Raw genomic sequence first — 20,037 nt, 5'->3', positions numbered from 1 at the left:
AAAGAAGACCAAGCAACTTCCATTCTTTCTCAACAGGAATCTATTACTGTTCATGAAGTGTCTGTGAAAGAGGCACCTGGAGATGTGAAAGAACTGAAACCTAAGACAGATCATGCAACATCAGTACTTTCTCAGCAAGAATGCATTACAGTCCATGAGGTGTCGGTTAAAGAAGCAACAGGAGAAGTGAAGGATCTTAAACCGAAAGAAGACCAAGCAACTTCCATTCTTTCTCAACAGGAATCTATTACTGTTCATGAAGTGTCTGTGAAAGAGGCACCTGGAGATGTGGAAGAACTGAAACCTAAGACAGATCATGCAACATCAGTACTTTCTCAGCAAGAATGCATTACAGTCCACGAGGTGTCAGTTAAAGAAGCAACAGGAGAAGTGAAGGATCTTAAACCGAAAGAAGACCAAGCGACTTCCATTCTTTCTCAACAGGAATCTATCACTGTTCATGAAGTGTCCGTGAAAGAGGCACCTGGAGATGTGAAAGAACTGAAACCTAAGACAGATCATGCAACATCAGTACTTTCTCAGCAAGAATGCATTACAGTCCACGAGGTGTCGGTTAAAGAAGCAACAGGAGAAGTGAAGGATCTTAAACCGAAAGAAGACCAAGCGACTTCCATTCTTTCTCCACAAGAATCTATCACTGTCCATGAAGTGTCTGTGAAAGAGGCACCTGGAGATGTGAAAGAACTGAAACCTAAGACAGATCATGCAACATCAGTACTTTCTCAGCAAGAATGCATTACAGTCCACGAGGTGTCGGTTAAAGAAGCAACAGGAGAAGTGAAGGATCTTAAACCCAAAGCAGACCAAGCAACTTCCATTCTTTCTCAACAGGAATCTATTACTGTTCATGAAGTGTCTGTGAAAGAGGCACCTGGAGATGTGGAAGAACTGAAACCTAAGACAGATCATGCAACATCAGTACTTTCTCAGCAAGAATGCCTTACAATCCATGAGGTGTCGGTTAAAGAAGCAACAGGAGAAGTGAAGGATCTTAAACCCAAAGCAGACCAAGCAACTTCCATTCTTTCTCAACAGGAATCTATTACTGTTCATGAAGTGTCTGTGAAAGAGGCACCTGGAGATGTGAAAGAACTGAAACCTAAGACAGATCAGGCTACATCAGTACTTTCTCAACAAGAATCTATTTCCATCCATGAAGTTTCTGTAAAAGAAGCTCCTGGAGAAGTGAAAGACCTCAAGCCTGTGACAGACCAAGCACAATCAGTTTTCTCTCCACAAGAATCTATTACTGTTCATGAAGTTTCGGTAAGAGAGGCACCAGGAGATGTCAAAGATCTGAAACCTAAGACTGATCAGGCAACATCTGTATTATCTCAGCAAGAATCTATAACTGTGCAAGAAGTGTCTGTAAGGGAAGCTCCTGGAGAAGTCAAAGATCTCAAGCCCAAGAAAGATCAAGCAAGATCAGTTCTTTCAGAACAAGAATCTATATCTGTCCAAGAAGTTACTGTGAAAGAAGCTCCAGGCGATGTGAAAACTCTTAAACCAGTAACAGAACAGGCTACATCAGTTTTGTCACAACAAGAGTCAGTTTCAGTTTATGAAGTGTCAGTTAAAGAGGCTCCAGGAGATGTAAAAGCTTTAAAGCCTAAGCAAGAACAAGCATCATCAGTATTCTCTCAACAGGAGTCTATATCTGTTCAAGAAGTTTCTGTGAAAGAAGCTCCTGGATCAATAAAGGATATTAAACCAAAGGCAGATAAAGCAAAATCCATTTTAACTGAGCAAGAGTCTATAACTATTGAGGAAGTATCTGTAAAAGAAGCACCAAGTGCAATTGAAGATTCTGTGCCAAAATCTGCTCATGCAACAACAGCTATTACTCCCCATGAATCTGTTTCAGTTGAGGAGGTAACAACAAAAGAGGTGCCATTAGATATTAGTGAAGAAAAGCCAAAACCAGAAAAGGCAAAGTCTGTGTTATCACCCCAAGAATCAGTTGCTGTTCAAGAAGTTTCAGTCAAAGAAGCTCCTGGATCAATGGCAGATTTGAAATTCAAGACTGAACAAGCAAAACCGGTGGTTTCTATGCATGAATCTGTTACAGTTGAAGAAATTTCTATAAAAGAAACTCCTTCTGATATAGATATGAAGAAACCAACTGAAGTAAAAGCCACATCTGTATTGTCAGCTCAGGAATCCCTGTCTGTTGAGGAGGTGTCTGTTAAAGAATTGCCCTCTGAACTGGAAGATATGAAACCAAAGACACATAAAGCTGTTTCTGTGTTACCTACTCAAGAGTCTGTGTCTGTACAGGAAGTGTCAGTCAAAGAAGTTCCAGGTACAATTCAGGATACTAAACCAATATCTGGTCAAGCTACTTCAATTCTCTCTCCTCTTGAATCAGTAACAGTTGAGGAGGTAACAGTAAAGGAGACATTTGGTGACATGAGCGATCAGAAACCAAAGACTGCTACTGCAACTTCAGTTTTGTCCCCTCGGGAATCAGTATTTGTAGAGGAAGTGTCTGTAAAAGATGCTACTGGTTCTGTTAAAGATCTGAAGCCACAAACTGAAAAGGCAACAACTATGATATCTCCACATGAATCTGTCACAGTGCAAGAAGTATCTGTCAAAGAGGCACCAGATGATTTGAGTAGTGTCAAGCCTAAATCTGAAACTGCTAAATCTGTCTTGACAATGCAAGAGTCTATCTCTGTTCAGGAAGTGTCAGTTAAAGAAACTCCAGAAAATATTACAGAAATCCAACCTAGGAGAGAAAGAGCACAACCTGTGGTAAGCATGCAAGAATCCTTTTCTGTGAGTGAAGTGCAAGTGGAAGGGCAGACTGAAGACATTAAGTCTTCTAAACAAAAGGAAGAAAAAGCAGAAGTTACTGTACCCAAAAAAGATTCTCTTCAGGTACTGGAAGTTGCTTCAGAACTTGCTCCTGATGCAATACTGGAATCAAAACCAGTTGAAGATACAGCAAAGGTAACTGTAACAGAAAATCTCCAGCGAGCAGATCAGGAGGATGTTATTGTTCTGCGTGGTCCAAAGAAAGAGAAGAAAATTATAGAAGTTGTTGAGGAAACTGAAGATGAAGTATTTGAAAAAGAACCAAAACCAAAAGAAGAGGTAGTGGAAAAGAAACCTGAAGAAAAATCAATTGAAGAAGTGTCTGAGGAAGTTATTATCAAGAAACCTGAAAAACCAAAGGAAGAAGTGACGGAGGAAATTGAGGTTAAAATGAGGCCCAAGAAGAAACCAGAAACAAAGACTGAGGAAGTAGCAGAGGAAGTTACTATAGAAAAACCAAGAAAGCCAGAGGAAAAAGTTGAAGTTACAGAGGAAATTACAATGAAACCTAAAGAGAAACCTGAAGTCAAATCTGAAGAGGTGACAGAAGAGGTTACCATCAAGAAACCAGAGAAACCTGAAGAGAGGACTGTTGAGGAGGTGACTGAAGATGTTCAAATTAAAAGGAAGCCTAAAAGGAAACCTGAAGTTGAGGAGGTTTCTGAAGAAGTTACCATTAAAAAGCCAGAGAAGTATGAAGAAAAGGCTGAAGATGTTACAGAAGAAGTTAAAATCAAAATGAAACCTAAGAAGAAACCAGAACCAAAGACTGAAGAGGTTAGTGAAGAAGTAACCATTAAGAAACCAGAGAAACCGGCAGAAAAGGTTGTTGAGGAAATTACTGAAGAAGTTGAAATCAAAATGAAGCCCAAAGAAAAACCAGAGGTTAAGGCGGAGGAAGTTACTGAAGAAGTAACTGTTAAGGAACAAGAAAAGCCAGAAGAAAAGGTTATAGAAGAAATGACTGAAGAAGTCCAATTAAAACGAAAACCAAAGAAAAAGCCAGAGAGCAAAATTGAAGAAATTGAGGAAGAGGTTACAATTAAGAAACCAGAGAAACCTGAAGAGAAGATTATTGAGGAGGTTAAAGAAGACGTTGAAATCACAATTAAGCCAAAGAAGAAACCAGAAACAAAGACTGAAGAAGTTACTGAAGAGGTTACAATTAAGAAACCAGAAAAGCCTGAAGAGAAAGTAGTTGAGGAAGTTACAGAAGAAGTTGAAATTAAAATGAAACCAAAAAAGAAACCAGAACCTAAAGTTGAGGAAGTTACTGAAGAGGTAACAATTAAGAAACCAGAAAAGCCTGAAGAGAAAGTAGTTGAGGAAGTTACAGAAGACGTTCAAATTAAAATGAAACCGAAAAAGAAACCAGAAACAAAGACTGAAGAAGTTACTGAAGAGGTTACAATTAAGAAACCAGAAAAGCCTGAAGAGAAAGTCGCTGAGGAAGTTACAGAAGAAGTTGAAATTAAAATGAAACCAAAAAAGAAACCAGAACCTAAAGTTGAGTGAAGTTACTGAAGTTACAATTAAGAAAACCAGAAAAGCCTGAAGAGAAAGTAGTTAGGAAGTTGGAAGAAATAGTTGAAAGTAAAATGAAACCAAAAAAGAAACCAGAACCTAAAATTGAGGAAGTTACTGAAGAGGTAACAATTAAGAAACCAGAAAAGCCTGAAGAGAAAGTAGTTGAGGAAGTTACAGAAGAAGTTGAAAATTAAAAATGAACCAAAAAGAAACTAGAACCTAAATGGGGAAGTTACTGAAGAGGTAACAATTAAGAAACCAGAAAAGCCTGAAGAGAAAGTAGTTGAGGAAGTTACAGAAGAAGTTGAAATCAAAATGAAACCAAAAAAGAAACCAGAACCTAAAATTGAGGAAGTTACTGAAGAGGTAACAATTAAGAAACCAGAAAAGCCTGAAGAGAAAGTTGAGGAAGTTACGGAAGAAGTTCAAATCAAAATGAAACCGAAAAAGAAACCAGAACCTAAAATTGAGGAAGTTACTCAAGAGGTAACAATTAAGAAACCAGAAAAGCCTGAAGAGAAAGTTGAGGAAGTTACGGAAGAAGTTCAAATCAAAATGAAACCGAAAAAGAAACCGAAGGTTGAGACAGAAGAAGTTTCAGAGGAGGTGACTCTTAAAAAACCAGAAAAACCCGAGGAAAAAGTTGTGGAAGAGGTCACTGAAGAAGTTCAAATCAAAATGAAACCTCGAAAGAGACCAGAAGTTAAGACGGAGGAGGTTTCTGAAGAGGTCACTATTAAGAGACCAGAGAAACCTGAAGAAAAGGTTGTTGAAGAAGTGACTGAAGAGGTACAAATTAAAATGAAACCAAAGAAAAAGCCAGAAGTTAAGACCGAGGAGGTTTCTGAAGAGGTCACTATTAAGAAACCACAAGAACCCAAGGAGACAGTAATTGAAGATGTAACTGAAGAGGTGCAAATAAAACTGAAACCTGAGAAGAAGCCAGTTGTGACTGAAGATGTAGAAGTCACAGAAGAGTTCACTGTCAAGAAGCCAGAAGAAAAGGTTGTGGAACAAGTAACAGAAGAAGTGCAAATCAAAATGAAGCCCAAGAAGAAAACTGAAACTAGAACTGAAGAGATTACTGAAGATATCACCATAAAGAAACCTGAGGAGCCAGAAGAAGTAACTGAAGAAGTGACTGAAGAAGTGTTGATTAAAAGGAAACCCAAAAAGAAGACAGAATTTAAGACGGAAGAAATCAGTGAAGAAGTTGTCATTAAGAAGAAAGAAGAGCCTGAAATTTCAGAGGTATCTGAAGAGGTTGTAATTAAAAGAAAACCTAAGAAGAAACCGCAGGAAGAAGTTGAAGATATTTCAGAAGAGGTAACAATTAAAGCACCGAAGAAACCTGAGGAAAAAGCTGTTGAGGAGATAACTGAAAGTGTTCAAATTAAAATGAAACCTAAGGAAAAACCAAAGGTAGAGCACGAGGAAATATCAGAAGAAATTACAATTAAAGAGAAAGAAAAGGAGATAGAAAAGGTTACTGAGGAGGTAACTGAAGAGGTGCAGATTAAGATGAAACCAAAGAAGAAACCCTCAAAGGCTGCTCCAGAAGAAGTTACTGAAGAGTTAACTATTATCAAGCCAGAAGAAGAACCTGCTGAACAGATTGAAGAAGAAATAACAGAGGAGGTTCAGTTTAAGCTGAGACCAAAGAAGAGGCCTCAACCAAAGTATGAAGAGATTGAAGAAGAAGTGACAGTCCTGAAGAAGCGAGAGGAGAAAACCGATGAAATTACAGAGGATGTGAAAATTACAATGAAGCCAAAAGTAGAACCTGTGGAGAAGTTTGAAGATGTATCTGAAGAAGTCACAATAAAAGAAGAAGAACCACAGGAACTGTTAACTGAGGAGATGACAGAGGATGTTCAGATTAAGCTGAAAAAGAAGAAAAAGCCAGAAATTCGTAAAGAAGAGGTTACTGAAGAAATGACAATAATTAAGCAAGAAGAGTTGGAAGAAGAAGAAATAAAAGAAGAACCAGAACAAGTTCACATTAAGAGAAAACCAAAAAAGAGACAAGTAGTGACAGAAGAAATATCAGAAGAATTCACAGTTCAGAAGCCTAAGAAAGAGGAACCTGTAGAGGAAGTAGTAGAAGAGTTTAAACTGAAAAGGCCCAAGCCCAGGCAACCTGAAGGCTCTGAAGATGTTAGTGAAGAAGTCACAATAAGGCAAGAGTCACCTGAACCAAAAGTGTCTGAGGAAGTAACCGAAGAGGTTAGCATAAAAATGAGGCCAAGGAAAAAGAAACCAGTTGTCACAGAAGAAGTCAGCGAGGCTTTCACTATCAAGAAACCGAAACCTAAAGAGGAAGGACCCTCTGAGGTGAGTGAAACTGTTACTTTGAAGAGAAAAGAGGAACCATTTGTGAGAGAGACACAGGAGATTTCTGAGGAGGTTGAAATGAAATTGAGAGAAGGAAGTGAGTTTGCAAAAGAAGAAACAACCGAGGATGTGCATATTAGAATGAAACAACCCAAGAAAAAGTATTCAGTTGCAGAGGAAACGGTTGAATCGAAAATGTTGATTCATGAGTCTGATGATGAGGACTCTGATACAATATATGAGGATGTTGATGAGTATGTGGTCATGCAACAATTTGTTGATGAGGATGTCAGTGAGGAGACTGTCGAATTAAAACTTGGCAAGCCAAGGAAACCAGTTGTGGTCAAAGACGAAGGGGAAGAACAAGTGACAATAAAGAGAAAAAAGGTTGTGGTTAAGGAAGTGGATGAAACCGATGTGAGTGGGGTAATCAGGAGGCCAGGATCTCCCGAGGAAGTGCAAGAATCATTCCAGATTAAATTGCCAAAGAAGAAAAAGCCTGAGTACAAGGTGGAAGAGGAGGAGGAAGTACAGGTAGGTTTCAGAATTAAGAAGGAGCCAAAGTTCAAAGTCACAGATGATGTTGAGGAGACCTTCCGATTTAGAGAAAAAGAATCCGAGGAGGAAGAAGAAGAATCATCGGCGTCTGAGTATGAGGATGTTGAGAGTGAGTTCACCTTCAGTACGACGGAGAAGGAGGTAGCGTCGAAACAAATTGAGGAAACCGAAATTAGTCACAAATTCAAGCTCCCTCCCTTACCCAAACAACCCCCAGTCTTCGTCCAAGGTTAGCCCCCTGACAACGTTAATATTTTTGCAAGACCTAATATCCTAACCCTCCGATTATTGCACTACGCCTTTTATTTATTTCAGTTATTTGATTTCCGAAATGAACTTGCGCTGAAATACGCCAGTACATTCTTTTTCCTTTATTGATCATTTTTCTAACCTATGCATAACAAACTACATGATTTCACAAAAGCCGCTTTTTCGAGTATTATTTACTTTTCATTGTTTTATTATGTGAGAATCTCCTTTTCCGGTATTTGAGGTGGCAATGATGACTTTATGGCACATACACTGGGCTCAAAATTTGGAAGTACTTTATGTCACCGAGTTTAAGAGAAAAGGGAAATTTTATGGACATTATTCCAGTTTTTGAGTTTCTTGCATCTGCTTCAGAGTTGATGCAAGCAGCCTGTGGTCTTCAGTGCCACCTGACAACAAATTGAGGTAGTTAGCAATGTTTTCTAGATACCTGCAATTAATGCATCACTTCAGTACAATTTCAGATATTATAATTCCTTAATCTTCATAGTATTCATGTAGATCATGATGGCGTCAGCCATTGCCATATCATTGCAGTATCTTTGTTAACACAGTTACAACAAACCTCAGTTGACTTCACACCGGTCAAAAGGTTCTTATGTTTTCGTCACGACCGAAAGCAAACTTCGTAGAAATTTCTTGTAACTTTGCAAGCTGATTATGAATTTTTACTTTCTTATTTCATGCGCTGAGCTTCTTTCTGATCTATCGTTCAGTTGCGCTGCAAGGGTGATCACTACTCATTTCTTTCTTTCGGAGAACGTTCTCTTTTTATTTACTTCTTTATGTTTATTTTCTCTGGTATTGATGTGCATTAACTTTATTATTTACAAGGTTTTTTTTTTTACGTATTTTGAATAGTTAATGTTGTTTCATTGCAGGACGCCTTACTGAAACCATTTTTTTCCAGGCTTTTAAACAAGATATTTAATATTGTCAAAATAGTGTGCATAGATATGTGACATAGCTTGATGGAATTTTTTATGCCTATAACGCAAAGGAAATCGAAGTAGTATTATTAAATAAAACAGGATACGGCAAGGAACTCTTACTCTTAACATTAGAATAACACATTTTTTACCCGTATCTGAAATTTCCAGAGGACGTCCAAATGCAAATACAGGTAGCGCCACAGTCACCTACTGAAGGTAAAGAGTGACAACACCAAAACACATTCATTTTCTGACTCACAGTTTTCTTTCTAACACCAGTGTTTGTGTTGTTAATATGAGCTGCTTGTGTTGGACTATTCATTTGTATGTATTGGGAGTACACATTACAGTGAAGACTTATGGACTATGGGGCCTTAAGTCAGATCTACTGGAATTGTTGGTAGCAATGCACTTGTCTTCTGGAGGCAGGGGCAGCCAGGGAATAAACACTTAACCAGTGTAACGATTTACATTCTCGCAGTAACTTCAATCTTCAATCGAATTTTGTGGCCCCCAGTCCAGCTCTTAAGGCAGGTAGCAATCTTCTAGGCCTTGCCGTATAACTCACATAGAGGCTGTTTACACTGGTAACACGCCAAAATCTGTTGAAAAGATTAGTCGTCGGAATTTCTTTTTAAATGTGATTTTCTGCTAGTATTGATATCATTCAGCAATACTAGTATGTCTAAAACAACGTTTCCATTAGCTGGAAAATGTGAGAACATACGTATATATGTAAACACTTATGATAAAGATATATAATTTTGCATGTACAGATGGTCCTCACATTAAACTTTCTTTACATCTCTGACAAAGCAGCTCAATTATACAACTTAGAAATATTCAGTATCGTCATTCTAATTCTTTCCACACTCTGTAGCATTCAGGACAGTTTGAAGTAGCTACATGGTCTGACATTCTTTAACATATTCACATCTAACTCTTAGTCGAAATTTTCTTACGACACTCACATCTAACTCATAGATTCTTCTCTCACAGAAAAAACATGAAAAAGAAAGAAAGAATCCATTTTTATGACATGAAAAGGATATGAAACTCATATCGTGTGACATTAGGTATGAGAAGAGTTCTGTTAGCGTCACTGGACTAACTCCGTGAGTTATTTTAGATGGTATCAGGTGGTTGGTACTGATTACTCTGCTACCAACCACTGCATCTTGTCTACGTAACTGCAACAGGAGGTGGTTAATGCTGTTACCAGGATACTTTCAATCAGCCTATGCGTAGATAAAGGAACATACTTCTAGTTATTTCCTTTATATCTCTGGATTAACACTAAACTCACATATTAACACAACAAATTTTATTTAGATTGTACACACATAGAAGATTTGATATATACTATTTTATCGTTTCTTATTAAAAAACTGATTTCTTATAACAACAAATGATACGAGAAAAACCGCAAATGTAGTTTGATACAGGACAAAGCAACTCACTCGTTAACTACTGTCACTCCAGAAGCAAGATATTCCTTGAAGGAGCAAGGAATCTGCTTATGCATAAGAATACAAAAATTGTGTATTTCATGGTTATACATTTTGTTTGCCATATACTACTGATTCGGAATTCATTACTTGTGATTTTTACTTTTTCATCACCTCTTCATAGGATATGACTCATTGGGAGCTCATGATGAGATTTCCATCACAATTAATACACCAAAAATTCGTCATTTTCACCTTTTCACTTATAAAAAAAATTTTATTCGCAAAAGTACTGTATCATTTCATGAATTCTGAATAAAGAAATTCTACAGTTACTTAAATTGATGTATCACTGCCAAGCGATGCAGTTCTTACCTGGGGTATATGGATAATGAGGACCCATGTCTATGAATAATAGGCCTCATTCTTGCAAGTTAACCGAAGATTTCTTTTAGAAATGAAAGATATTCTCTGTGTAATGCTTTTGACAACCTTTCCCCTTCAGCTTTCGAAATCGCCCCACCACTGAATGTCAAGCAGGGCGATCAACTGAGAGCTGTGGCCACCTACGTCTCGGACTCTTCACAGGAGAATGCAATGCATCTGGTTGAGGGTGAACGTGTCTACATTCATGGTAAATGATCCTCTTTTGTTCAAGATGCAGTAGTATGAGTGTAATTGAGTTGTGTTTATGACCACCTGAGATACATTCTCTGAAATTTGAAATCACTTGGCATATTACAAAACAGCAGTCTTCTCTTCAGCATTTTGTAATGCCAATTTAGCTTATCTGTTATATGAAGAGAGATAATAAAGAATGCCCTTGAATATAAGGGTTACCATGTGAGTGCTTAAAATTTTTCTCATTGTTTTCCAGAAACTTCCAACAGTGACTGGTGGTTCGTGAAGAAACACCTGACGCTTGAACAAGGCTATGTTCCTGCTAAATTACTTGCAGAGGAGGTATCTTACACCCACTACGTCCAGCAAAAGTTACAGGAGAAGATCATGAAGCTTCCCATCTTTGAAAGTAAGTTTGAAAGATGAGGAAAAACTGCTCTTTGTATAGGCTTATTCATCTTGTGATTCTGATTCCTGTTAGTAGTGCCTCACCTAAGCAAAATTTCATGTACAAGTAACATCATTATGTGATATCTTTATTCAGTTAAATTTTAGTTTAGTTTTATGTTGAAATCAATATAAACATTAATATCCAGAGTTTTGTTCTATCAAGAAATTATAGTCACATAAAACAGTAAATAACAAAACATTCCATTGTAGAACTGAAGAAGGGCCAGAAGGCAGAGGCACCAAAGATGACTCAGATGCAGCCCATGCGTGTAAAGGATGGTCAGGAAGCTCAGTTTGTCTGTAAGATCCAGGGATCACCTAGACCAAACATCACCTGGTTCAGACAAACTGCTATCATCAAGCCATCTGAAGAATTCCAGGTGAGTTTTGTAAGATCTAGTATTTTAAATATGTGAACAAAGTATTTATTATATTAATCTCGTAGCTGACCTTACTGTTTGTCCAAAAGGGAATATTTTCGCATACTAATCCTTTCTCTTTAGTAAAAGATATTAGTTATCTCCAGATGAGACATTTTTACAAATATTCAATCCCATTCTAATTAATTATCCAACTTTATTTGTGATCTCATCTTTACCAACAGATTTTCTACTCTGACGACAACACAGCAACACTGATAATCAAGGAGGTGTTCCCAGAGGATGCCGGTTTGTTCACTTGTGTAGCAAAGAACGAGACTGGATATTCTTCCAGCAGTGCTGAACTTGTGGTTGAGGGACCAGTCAGTGATCATGGCAGCTCTGTGGGTGCCTCTCGCCGTAGCCTCAGCCGCGAATCTTCTGTCTGCGACATTCTGGAAGGCATTCCACCAACCTTTGCCAACAAGCCTAGTGTGAAGACTGTCGAGGAAAGTACACAGCTTGAGATGGACGTCCGTCTTGTAGCTATTCCAGAGCCGGAGATTGTCTGGAAAAAGGATGGCCAGGTAAGATGATCCTGTTTAAGTCAAGACCAGTAAAGTCTGTAGTCTTAATTTATGCTTTATATAACAGTTATTAAACATCGCAGAGTAATATTCACTTGCATCATTCTAGAGACGTTTCAAGCTGATTGAAGGATTTAATCAACATCGGATGACTCACATATCAGAAAGTTAATATTAAAGAGGCACTCATGTAATGAAAACATGTTCTCTCTTGGTGCGGGAGAAGTTTCTCGAGCCTTTAATGGATGTTGATTATCATGAATTAAAATGAGGTTTTAATGCCACTGTGAAGAGCTCTGCTTCCTGTACTTATTTCAATATATCATATATTTATCAAGCAGCCCTTCTTATTTATTTCATATTTTCATGTTTCAGTCCACTTCTCTTAGCTTTGTTTACTCTCTCTACAAATGGACAGCCTGCTGTTTGAAAACTAATAATTATACGAGGAAAAAGGCTAGAACGTATAGCATCGTATAGCAGCGTTTTCAAGAACGCTGACAGCACGTTCCTCTCTTTCATAAAATATTTATGCCTAAAATACAGAAAAAAACTTATAAAGATAATCTCTAATAACCATTGACAGGTCTTAAGGGAATCTCAGCGCGTGCGCATCGTCAGGCAGAAGGATGTCCACGCCTACCGTTCGATCTTTATCGTCAAGAACTCCAAGAAGGAGGACGAGGGAAAATATGAAATAGTTGCTAAAAACAGAGAGGGAGAAGCCAAGACCTACATCACCCTCAGAGTGACAGTAAGTCTTTCAGATTTCGTCTGTGTATTGCAGTACATACCGTCAAAGATATTCCACACTGTATATATGATGTTAGCTTAGATTTAAGAGACCATGAGAGGACACTCATACGACGAAATTATCTTCACAAAGGCGCCTCAAGGACCAGGCTTCGAAGAGAAGTTCGGCGACCAGACCGTCGAAGACGAGGGAACCATTCGTCTTGTGGCCCGCATCAAGGGCGTTCCAGCACCAGACGTCACCTGGAGCAGGTCAGTCCTCTTAGCCATTCTCATATTTCCAGTGTATATGCTGGATGTACATCTCTGGCAAACCTTTTTAACGTCTTTCAACCAAAGAGAATAAAGAGGCTTCCCACTGAGTAAGTCTTCAGCTCTGAAAACCTACCATTAACTTCTCTCTTCTTTAAAAATGCCTTTATAAGAAGAATTTGCAGACTTTGTTTAATGCTCTGATGCCCACTATAATAAAAAGGAGTAAAATACTCTTTCTGAATTTGTCAACATACCTGCACTGCCCGTCGCCATGTTTTCCCTTTTACTTTTAGTTTCTTTTGTTACTTATTTTCAGAAATTTATAACCAATGTTGATTTTATTTTCCATTAATGTGTTGGACCTTCTTGACACCAATTTTATTCATAAAATGTTTACATTTTTATTTTCTGAAGTGTTGCTATAATCTAAGTGATAATACGCCCTTTGTTGTATTTCCAGTTCTTTTCAGTTTACTCGTATATATATATATATATATATATATATATATATATATATATATATATATATATATATATATATATATATATATATATATATATATTTTAGCTTGTGTATACTAAATAACTTGCTTACATACAGATGTGCAATATATATATATATATATATATATATATACTACTCGTATAATCTGTAATATTGCACAACTACTTATAAAGCATGTGTATGCAGTATACACAAGCAAGGCAACACGTACCTACTTTCTCTCTCTTTAGATCTTTGATTTTTGCACAATGTGTGACAATTTATTCTTATTAGTTTTATTTTATGCCAATTCAGTTCCCAATTTTTTTTCATAATCTTCATTATTTTCACTAAAATGAATTTGTTTTAAATTCTTGAGTTACTTAACAGTTAGCATTTTAAGTTTAATTTCTGCTTTGAGTTATTTAAGAATCCCCGCAAAACACCCCAAGCCCTTATTTATAATCCATAACAGAAGACAAGAAACATAACTCCCCACCATGTACAGCAAACCTCCTACTCAGAAAGCACTAGGTGAAGCGTTCTTTTGACATGAAAGCATTATTCTGTCGCGGACCTCCGCTCGCGTTTAAAAACCTAAAAAGGAGAAAAAACAATGTGTTAACTGGCCACCCCTCTGCCTCTGCTTGATCTCATCCCTTACTGCTACTGCTGCTGTTGCTGCCCTTCTGCGGCCTCCTGCTTCCGCTTTTGGGGTGTCCTCTTGAAGGAACGGTAAAAAGCTGAAGGTGGAGAAGAATCTGCTCATGACCTTCCGAGATGAACTGGCCGTGCTTGAGATTCAGAATGTCAAGCCCAAGGAGGACTCCGGCAAATACACTTGCACGGCCACGAATAAAGTGGGGAAAGCCTCCCACTCGGCCAATGTAACCGTAGGGGTGGACGTTGTGTGAGTACTCTGGCCGAAATTAGGGTAGTCGACTCACTCACTGTTTCTAAGACTCTTGATTCCATTTTGTGACTCATGGTTATACTTCCCCAACATCAACTACTGCATTCATATTTCTCTTGCGGCACACACGAAGGGGGAGACCTATATTATGCTTTCTATTTTTGTTTTATAATCTCCATTTTTCCCTTTTTTTGGTTTAAATTTTATTTAGTCCCCTTTTAGTTTTGTTTAGTTTTTTCCTGTTTTATCTGCTTTTTTTTTTTAAGAAACCGAAAACTAAATCATCTTTTATAACGCATTTTTCTCCGGGTGTTGCGTCAAGAGATACTTCTGAACAGTAATGAGTGATGTGCCGTAATATTTTGTGTACTTTTTCAGTGTCTTTTTTTTTTTTTGGTGAATACTCTGAGTGACGGATCTCTGTAGTTGTGTCATTGTTCTGTCTGGTGTAGTAGCATTTTACGTTGCCATTAGAGGCGTAGTTAGATGTTGTCGCATGGACAGTCTCTCGTGTTTTATGTTTTAGTGCTTATATTTTGTGTCTGTATAGAAGACGAGGATCACTTGTTCGTGTTCATTAAAATTTATGCTGAATACCTGTTCCAATAGATTGCTCCATTTCCAATAAAGGACCCCATTTATATTGAACTGTCTGATTTATAGTTAATGGCATCAATAACAATGCATAGTTTTACTTTCTGAACTTTTATTGACATAAACAGACATTGCGGTCAATGGGGTCATTTACAGTGATGGACGCATTTTAGTGAATAACGTTGTTCAAGGCTTATTCTCTATGTGCAGCGAATGGCTTTATTAATTAGATGGCCTCTTTGAAAGGGAATATGTTTTCATGAATGAATCCAGTTATTGTTGTATGCGAATAAGATTCTTGTGAGGCGGGTGAGTTTTTGTTGTATGAGTAGCATGAGCTGGTGAACGTTGATGATTTGAATGCCAGCTCAGGGATGTGGTATGTATTCCTCAACATGTCTTACCGGAACTGTTCTATTGTTCTGCTCTTCAGATCAGGTCATCTTTGAATATTTGAATAGACAGTAAGGAGAATTATGATGAGATCATTTTAACTGCATTTTGTAAAATACGCTTCTGAAGTGTTTTGAACTCTGAAATTCCTTTGTTATTTCGATATTTTGCATATTATTTATGCATATTTATTTTTTAATATACTTTCGTGGTAAGATGATGAAAGAAAATTCCGAAAAGTTTCTTTATAAAACATGATGCACATCAAACGTTACATTCCATTACTAACGCATCCTCCCACACTTTCTACAGCACTTTCAAGCGAGGTTTGGAATCTTGCGTCGTGGAAGAGAACTCTGAGGTGATCTTGGAGTGCCGCACCTCAAAAGAAAGAGAAGTAAGTCACTCTCTATTTTTTAGATGTTACAGCTAAGTAAATCACACATGTAAACCTGACAGTGGAAATATTTTTTTCTCATAAATTCCTCATCTTCACTGAAGTTTATCTCTGAGCGTTTTAGCTGCTAGTAGTTTTCTTTTGAAATCCGCTTGGTAATTTAAATGTCTTTATCTTAGTTTGCAAACATTCACCAGTGCTTACCTTTTTTTATTCCTCAGTGCAAGTGGTACAAGGGCAAGAACGAACTCAAGCCCAGCAAGAACGTCACCATTGAGCGCGAGGGCCTGACCCACCGCTTGACCATCCACACCGCCGTCGGAAGTGACTCCGGCAGATACAAGTGTACCTTCGAGAATCAGTCCACATTCTGTAACCTCACTGTTAAAGGCAAGGCAGAGTTAACTCCTACATTCCTGCATCTGTTTTACTTGTCATTGGTCTTGTATTTGAAATTAGTGTTTGGATTATTCATTTTATGAATTGTGATTTCTTTGAAGGGATAAGATGGTTACTGATTTGATACATGTAAATATTACATTAGCCAGAAGTAAGTCATTGTTGCAGATAGTAAATTTAATCTGTATCTGTTTGCATATATTTCATGAGTCCATGTTATCTATCACAGGACTTGATGATTTCGTGGAAAGGCTGCAAGATGTTGAGGTCCAGGAGTTAGAGGAAGCTGTTCTTCAGGTAGAAGTGAGCAGCGACAAGGGTCGCATATCTTGGCACAAGGTAAATTTGTATTATATATATGCTGTGATTTCTCCTTAAATCTGAAATTCGTATTTAGATAAAGAAATAAGTTTTACAGCCAGTTTGTTTAAAGCTACTTCCTCCCTTATACTCAAGGTTGCCGGGATCGTATAAATCACTCCTATACTCATGGTATAAAGGTAAACTGTTATTTTTCAGATTTCATTCTTACCTAAAAATTATCTTGGACGAAAAGGAAAAAGTTTCTTCCATCTGTAAGTCCTTCATTACTTATAAAATAATGCTATTTTCCTTAACAGGATGGGGAGGAGTTGACCAACACTGACCGCATCAAGTTGGTGTCTCAGGGCAAGGTTCATAAGTTGGTGCTGAAGAAGGCCACCCTTCAGGATGAAGGAGAATACACCTGTGTCCTTGGTGACCAGGAATGCACTGCTGAGCTCACTGTCCGAGAGCTACCAGCTGAGATTGTAAGGAAGATGAAGGATCAAGTCGTCTCCAAGGGCAACAAGGCTACCTTCGAGGTATGGCAAACCGGCTGCTCCTTTGCTGTCAAGTTACTGTAGTACTGCATGATACTCTAAGAGTGAAATGGCGAATGAATATCGGATTTGAATATCCGCAAAGTATTACGTAATATTCTCAGGTTAAAATATGTTACTTTCACATAATTCACCTTTCACATTTAAATTTGTCACTATTTGCACAAAAATTACTTCCATAGGCTTTTCGTAATAAACTAATTCATTTGATTACTTGCCTACTTCATTATTCAACATGTAAGGTTTTTACAGTAAAACTTTTTTTTTTTTGGCATTACAGGTTGAGCTTACAAAGGGAGACGCAGTCATCACTTGGTTTAAGGATAACAAAGAAATTCGGTTTTCTGATCACTATCAGCTCTCCATTGATGGCAAGGTATGATTGCTATCAAATACTAAGTTGTATTTGTAGCGTGCGAGCTAGGTTTGGTAAAAGTTTCCTCTTCACGCAAGGAATTGCTCTTCTACTCTTTGTACATCTCATGTTGCTATCAATCTGCACAAGCTATTCCACCTAAATCTTTTATTTCACATTTACTTGAACAGTATTTTCATTTTCTAAAATAAACCTGACAAGAGGAATATTGAAAAATATATAAGTGTTTTTACGCTATATAGAACTGTTTGTCTTCGTTTTAGGTTCAGAGACTGATGGTCTACAACTGCCAAGGTGATGATGCTGGTACTTACCGTGCTGTTGTTGGCAGAAGCGAATGCACTGCCACTCTCAGAGTAAGTGTGGAATATTTTTCTATTAATTTCTTACATTTCAAAATAATTCATAAAGTGTAAATAGCTTGATAAGGAAGAAACTGTACCATCAAAATGTAAATCAGGTTCACTCTCAGTATTTCTAGGAAGATATATTACAATTAGTATTGTTTACACACGCCTAGATGGTTGTTAAAAGCTTTTTCACTTGTAGGCCTGAGAATCCCTTAGCTATGGAACAAGTATTGTATCAGTATAGTAAGGATCTTGAGAACAGGTGAATTAAAATAATCTTATTATTAATTTGATAGATTTATTTGTGGCTAACAGTGACAACTTACATTAGGATGAACAGAGAGATGAAATCAATCTCTTCTTCAGGTCGAGCTCCAGGCCGAAGGAGATTTCGTCACGAGGTTGCCTTCTCAGATGGACGTCAACTTCCAATCTGACGCCACTTTTGTTGTTGAAATCTCCAAGGACTTTGAGGTCAGATGGTTCAGGTATGTTGAAAAAAAGGCCAAAGAGATCCAAGGTAGTTTTGTCCAGGTGTAGAAATTATCAAAGATATTTTCATAATTATCTCATGCATCTGTTTGAATTTCCAAAATTTCGAAATTTCTTGTATGTTTAACATAGTTTTTAACATATCTGTTAGTGAAATCTCTAACTGTAAGAAATATTCAGGTTTTATTGTGCTTATCAGTCAAGTCTTTAACTAAGAAAAACAATCAGATGATCAAAAATAAATAGAAAATGCGCTCTTAGGATTACCAACACGTGTTTGGTATTGGAAGCAATTTTTGGAAGAATATTGCATTACATCTTCCGTGACTGACCGTATTTCTGTGGATTTCCAGGAACCAGGAAGAAATCAGAGCTGACCAGAAGTATATCATGAAGAAGGAAGTCAGGAAAAGGATCCTCATCGTCAAGAATGTTACCCAAGCAGACTCAGGAGAGTACTCCTGTGTTCTTGCAAACTTGAAGACTACTTGCAAGATGAATGTAGTCTGTAAGTTTAGTTATTATGTTTCTCCTTCTCAGGAAGTTTTCCTTTCTCGTACGGAACGAAAGTTTTTTTTTTTTTTTTTTTTGGTGCTTGTATATTAAGTCTTGTCTTGGATTTTCTGCACTTGAGCTAAATTGATATCGAAACATTCAGAATTTAAAACAAAACAGCTCTCTTAAGCCAATCTCTTATTGAAAGTCAAATCAAATGTACATTTATTTTACCATAAATAAGGCTCAAATCTCTATGTATGATAAATCAATAAACATTTCCGCCCTAAATTTTACTGATGGACTGTTGTCTCTCCTAGTGATGATGTCAGCACCAAAGATTCCCAAAGAGTACCAGAAGAAGGAGTTTGTTGTCAACAAGGGTAAAGATGTTACTCTGAAGGTACCCTTCACCGCTACACCCAAACCTAAAGCTTTCTGGTACCACAAAGGCCAGTTGCTGGACACTGAACACAATCAGCAAAAGGTAACGTGATCTGCCTGTGTAAATAAATAATATAATTTATATTGTACAATTCCTTTACGTCTAGGGATCTTGTTCTCAATAATTTTTCAGTAAACTCCAATAACTATTCTTTATGCAGTACCCTACAGGGTGAACAACTCCCGTGAATCGATATTGATAAAATTTATAGGTATAGTATATTTCAGAAATTTAAAACTCCATATTTCAATATCTAATTCTGAGCTCAATTTTCTTTGGTTAGATCCTTGCCACTGTTACTGAGAATGAAGCCTCCATTACCATCAAAACAGTCGAGAACATTGACTGTGGAGAATACCGTGTTAAGCTCTGCAATGACTGTGGGGCTGCATATGCTGACTACACTGTTAAGATTCTTGGTAAGTTATATTTATTTATATTTAGATTTTTTCCTTGATCGAGTAAGAAAAGCCTCTCATGGAGAGCTTTATTGCTTAAATATAAAGCAGTTTTGAAGAATCTAAATTTTTAGTGAGGCTAACATAATTCTTTAGCATAATGATGTAATTGGTGATTTTGTTAAATATGGCATTATAATCAACATAGTAAAACTTCATTTTTTCTTTCTCAGACAAGCCATCCAAGCCTGGCACTCCTGAAGCCATGAAGGTAACTGATAATTCTGTGACAATACACTGGTCTGCACCTAAAGAAGATGGAGGCCGTGTTATCACAAACTACATCGTTGAGTACATGTAAGTATCATCTGATCTGGCTGTCATTGGTTCTGAACTATGAAAAATACCTGCATTTTTACCTTGCATTGTTGCTTTCCACTGACTATGCACATGAGAGGTCTGTTAGTGTTTCCATTACATATCTCTGAATTCTATCAATTTTT

At 37.4% G+C, this 20,037-nt stretch overlaps 2 protein-coding genes across 2 annotated transcripts in view; both read left to right on the top strand.

The window, feature by feature from the left end:
• sls (sallimus) overlaps window positions 1-5,840 on the top strand; it is a 177,595-nt gene extending 171,755 nt beyond the window's left edge. The window contains 3 exon segments of the mRNA XM_067101056.1: window positions 1-4,344; window positions 4,346-4,383; window positions 4,385-5,840. Of these exon segments, the coding sequence (XP_066957157.1) occupies window positions 1-4,344; window positions 4,346-4,383; window positions 4,385-4,562 (4,560 nt within the window). The 3' untranslated portion in view covers window positions 4,563-5,840.
• LOC136836609 (titin-like) overlaps window positions 4,684-20,037 on the top strand; it is a 31,759-nt gene continuing 16,405 nt past the window's right edge. The window contains exons 1-20 of the mRNA XM_067101074.1: window positions 4,684-7,489; window positions 8,631-8,678; window positions 10,416-10,544; window positions 10,788-10,940; window positions 11,192-11,361; window positions 11,586-11,927; window positions 12,514-12,681; window positions 12,814-12,932; window positions 14,150-14,329; window positions 15,632-15,716; window positions 15,938-16,106; window positions 16,345-16,454; window positions 16,736-16,960; window positions 17,259-17,354; window positions 17,618-17,710; window positions 18,071-18,192; window positions 18,550-18,704; window positions 19,012-19,178; window positions 19,420-19,555; window positions 19,768-19,891. Coding sequence (XP_066957175.1) covers window positions 4,684-7,489; window positions 8,631-8,678; window positions 10,416-10,544; window positions 10,788-10,940; window positions 11,192-11,361; window positions 11,586-11,927; window positions 12,514-12,681; window positions 12,814-12,932; window positions 14,150-14,329; window positions 15,632-15,716; window positions 15,938-16,106; window positions 16,345-16,454; window positions 16,736-16,960; window positions 17,259-17,354; window positions 17,618-17,710; window positions 18,071-18,192; window positions 18,550-18,704; window positions 19,012-19,178; window positions 19,420-19,555; window positions 19,768-19,891 — 5,597 coding nt within the window. The remainder of the gene's footprint in view (window positions 7,490-8,630; window positions 8,679-10,415; window positions 10,545-10,787; window positions 10,941-11,191; window positions 11,362-11,585; window positions 11,928-12,513; window positions 12,682-12,813; window positions 12,933-14,149; window positions 14,330-15,631; window positions 15,717-15,937; window positions 16,107-16,344; window positions 16,455-16,735; window positions 16,961-17,258; window positions 17,355-17,617; window positions 17,711-18,070; window positions 18,193-18,549; window positions 18,705-19,011; window positions 19,179-19,419; window positions 19,556-19,767; window positions 19,892-20,037) is intronic.

This window comes from Macrobrachium rosenbergii, chromosome 56 (genome assembly GCF_040412425.1).
Source record: "Macrobrachium rosenbergii isolate ZJJX-2024 chromosome 56, ASM4041242v1, whole genome shotgun sequence".
In the NCBI taxonomy this organism is placed as follows: domain Eukaryota; kingdom Metazoa; phylum Arthropoda; class Malacostraca; order Decapoda; family Palaemonidae; genus Macrobrachium; species Macrobrachium rosenbergii.
The sequence above is the reverse complement of the archived record's forward strand: the minus strand, read 5'-3'. Positions and strand labels throughout refer to the sequence as shown.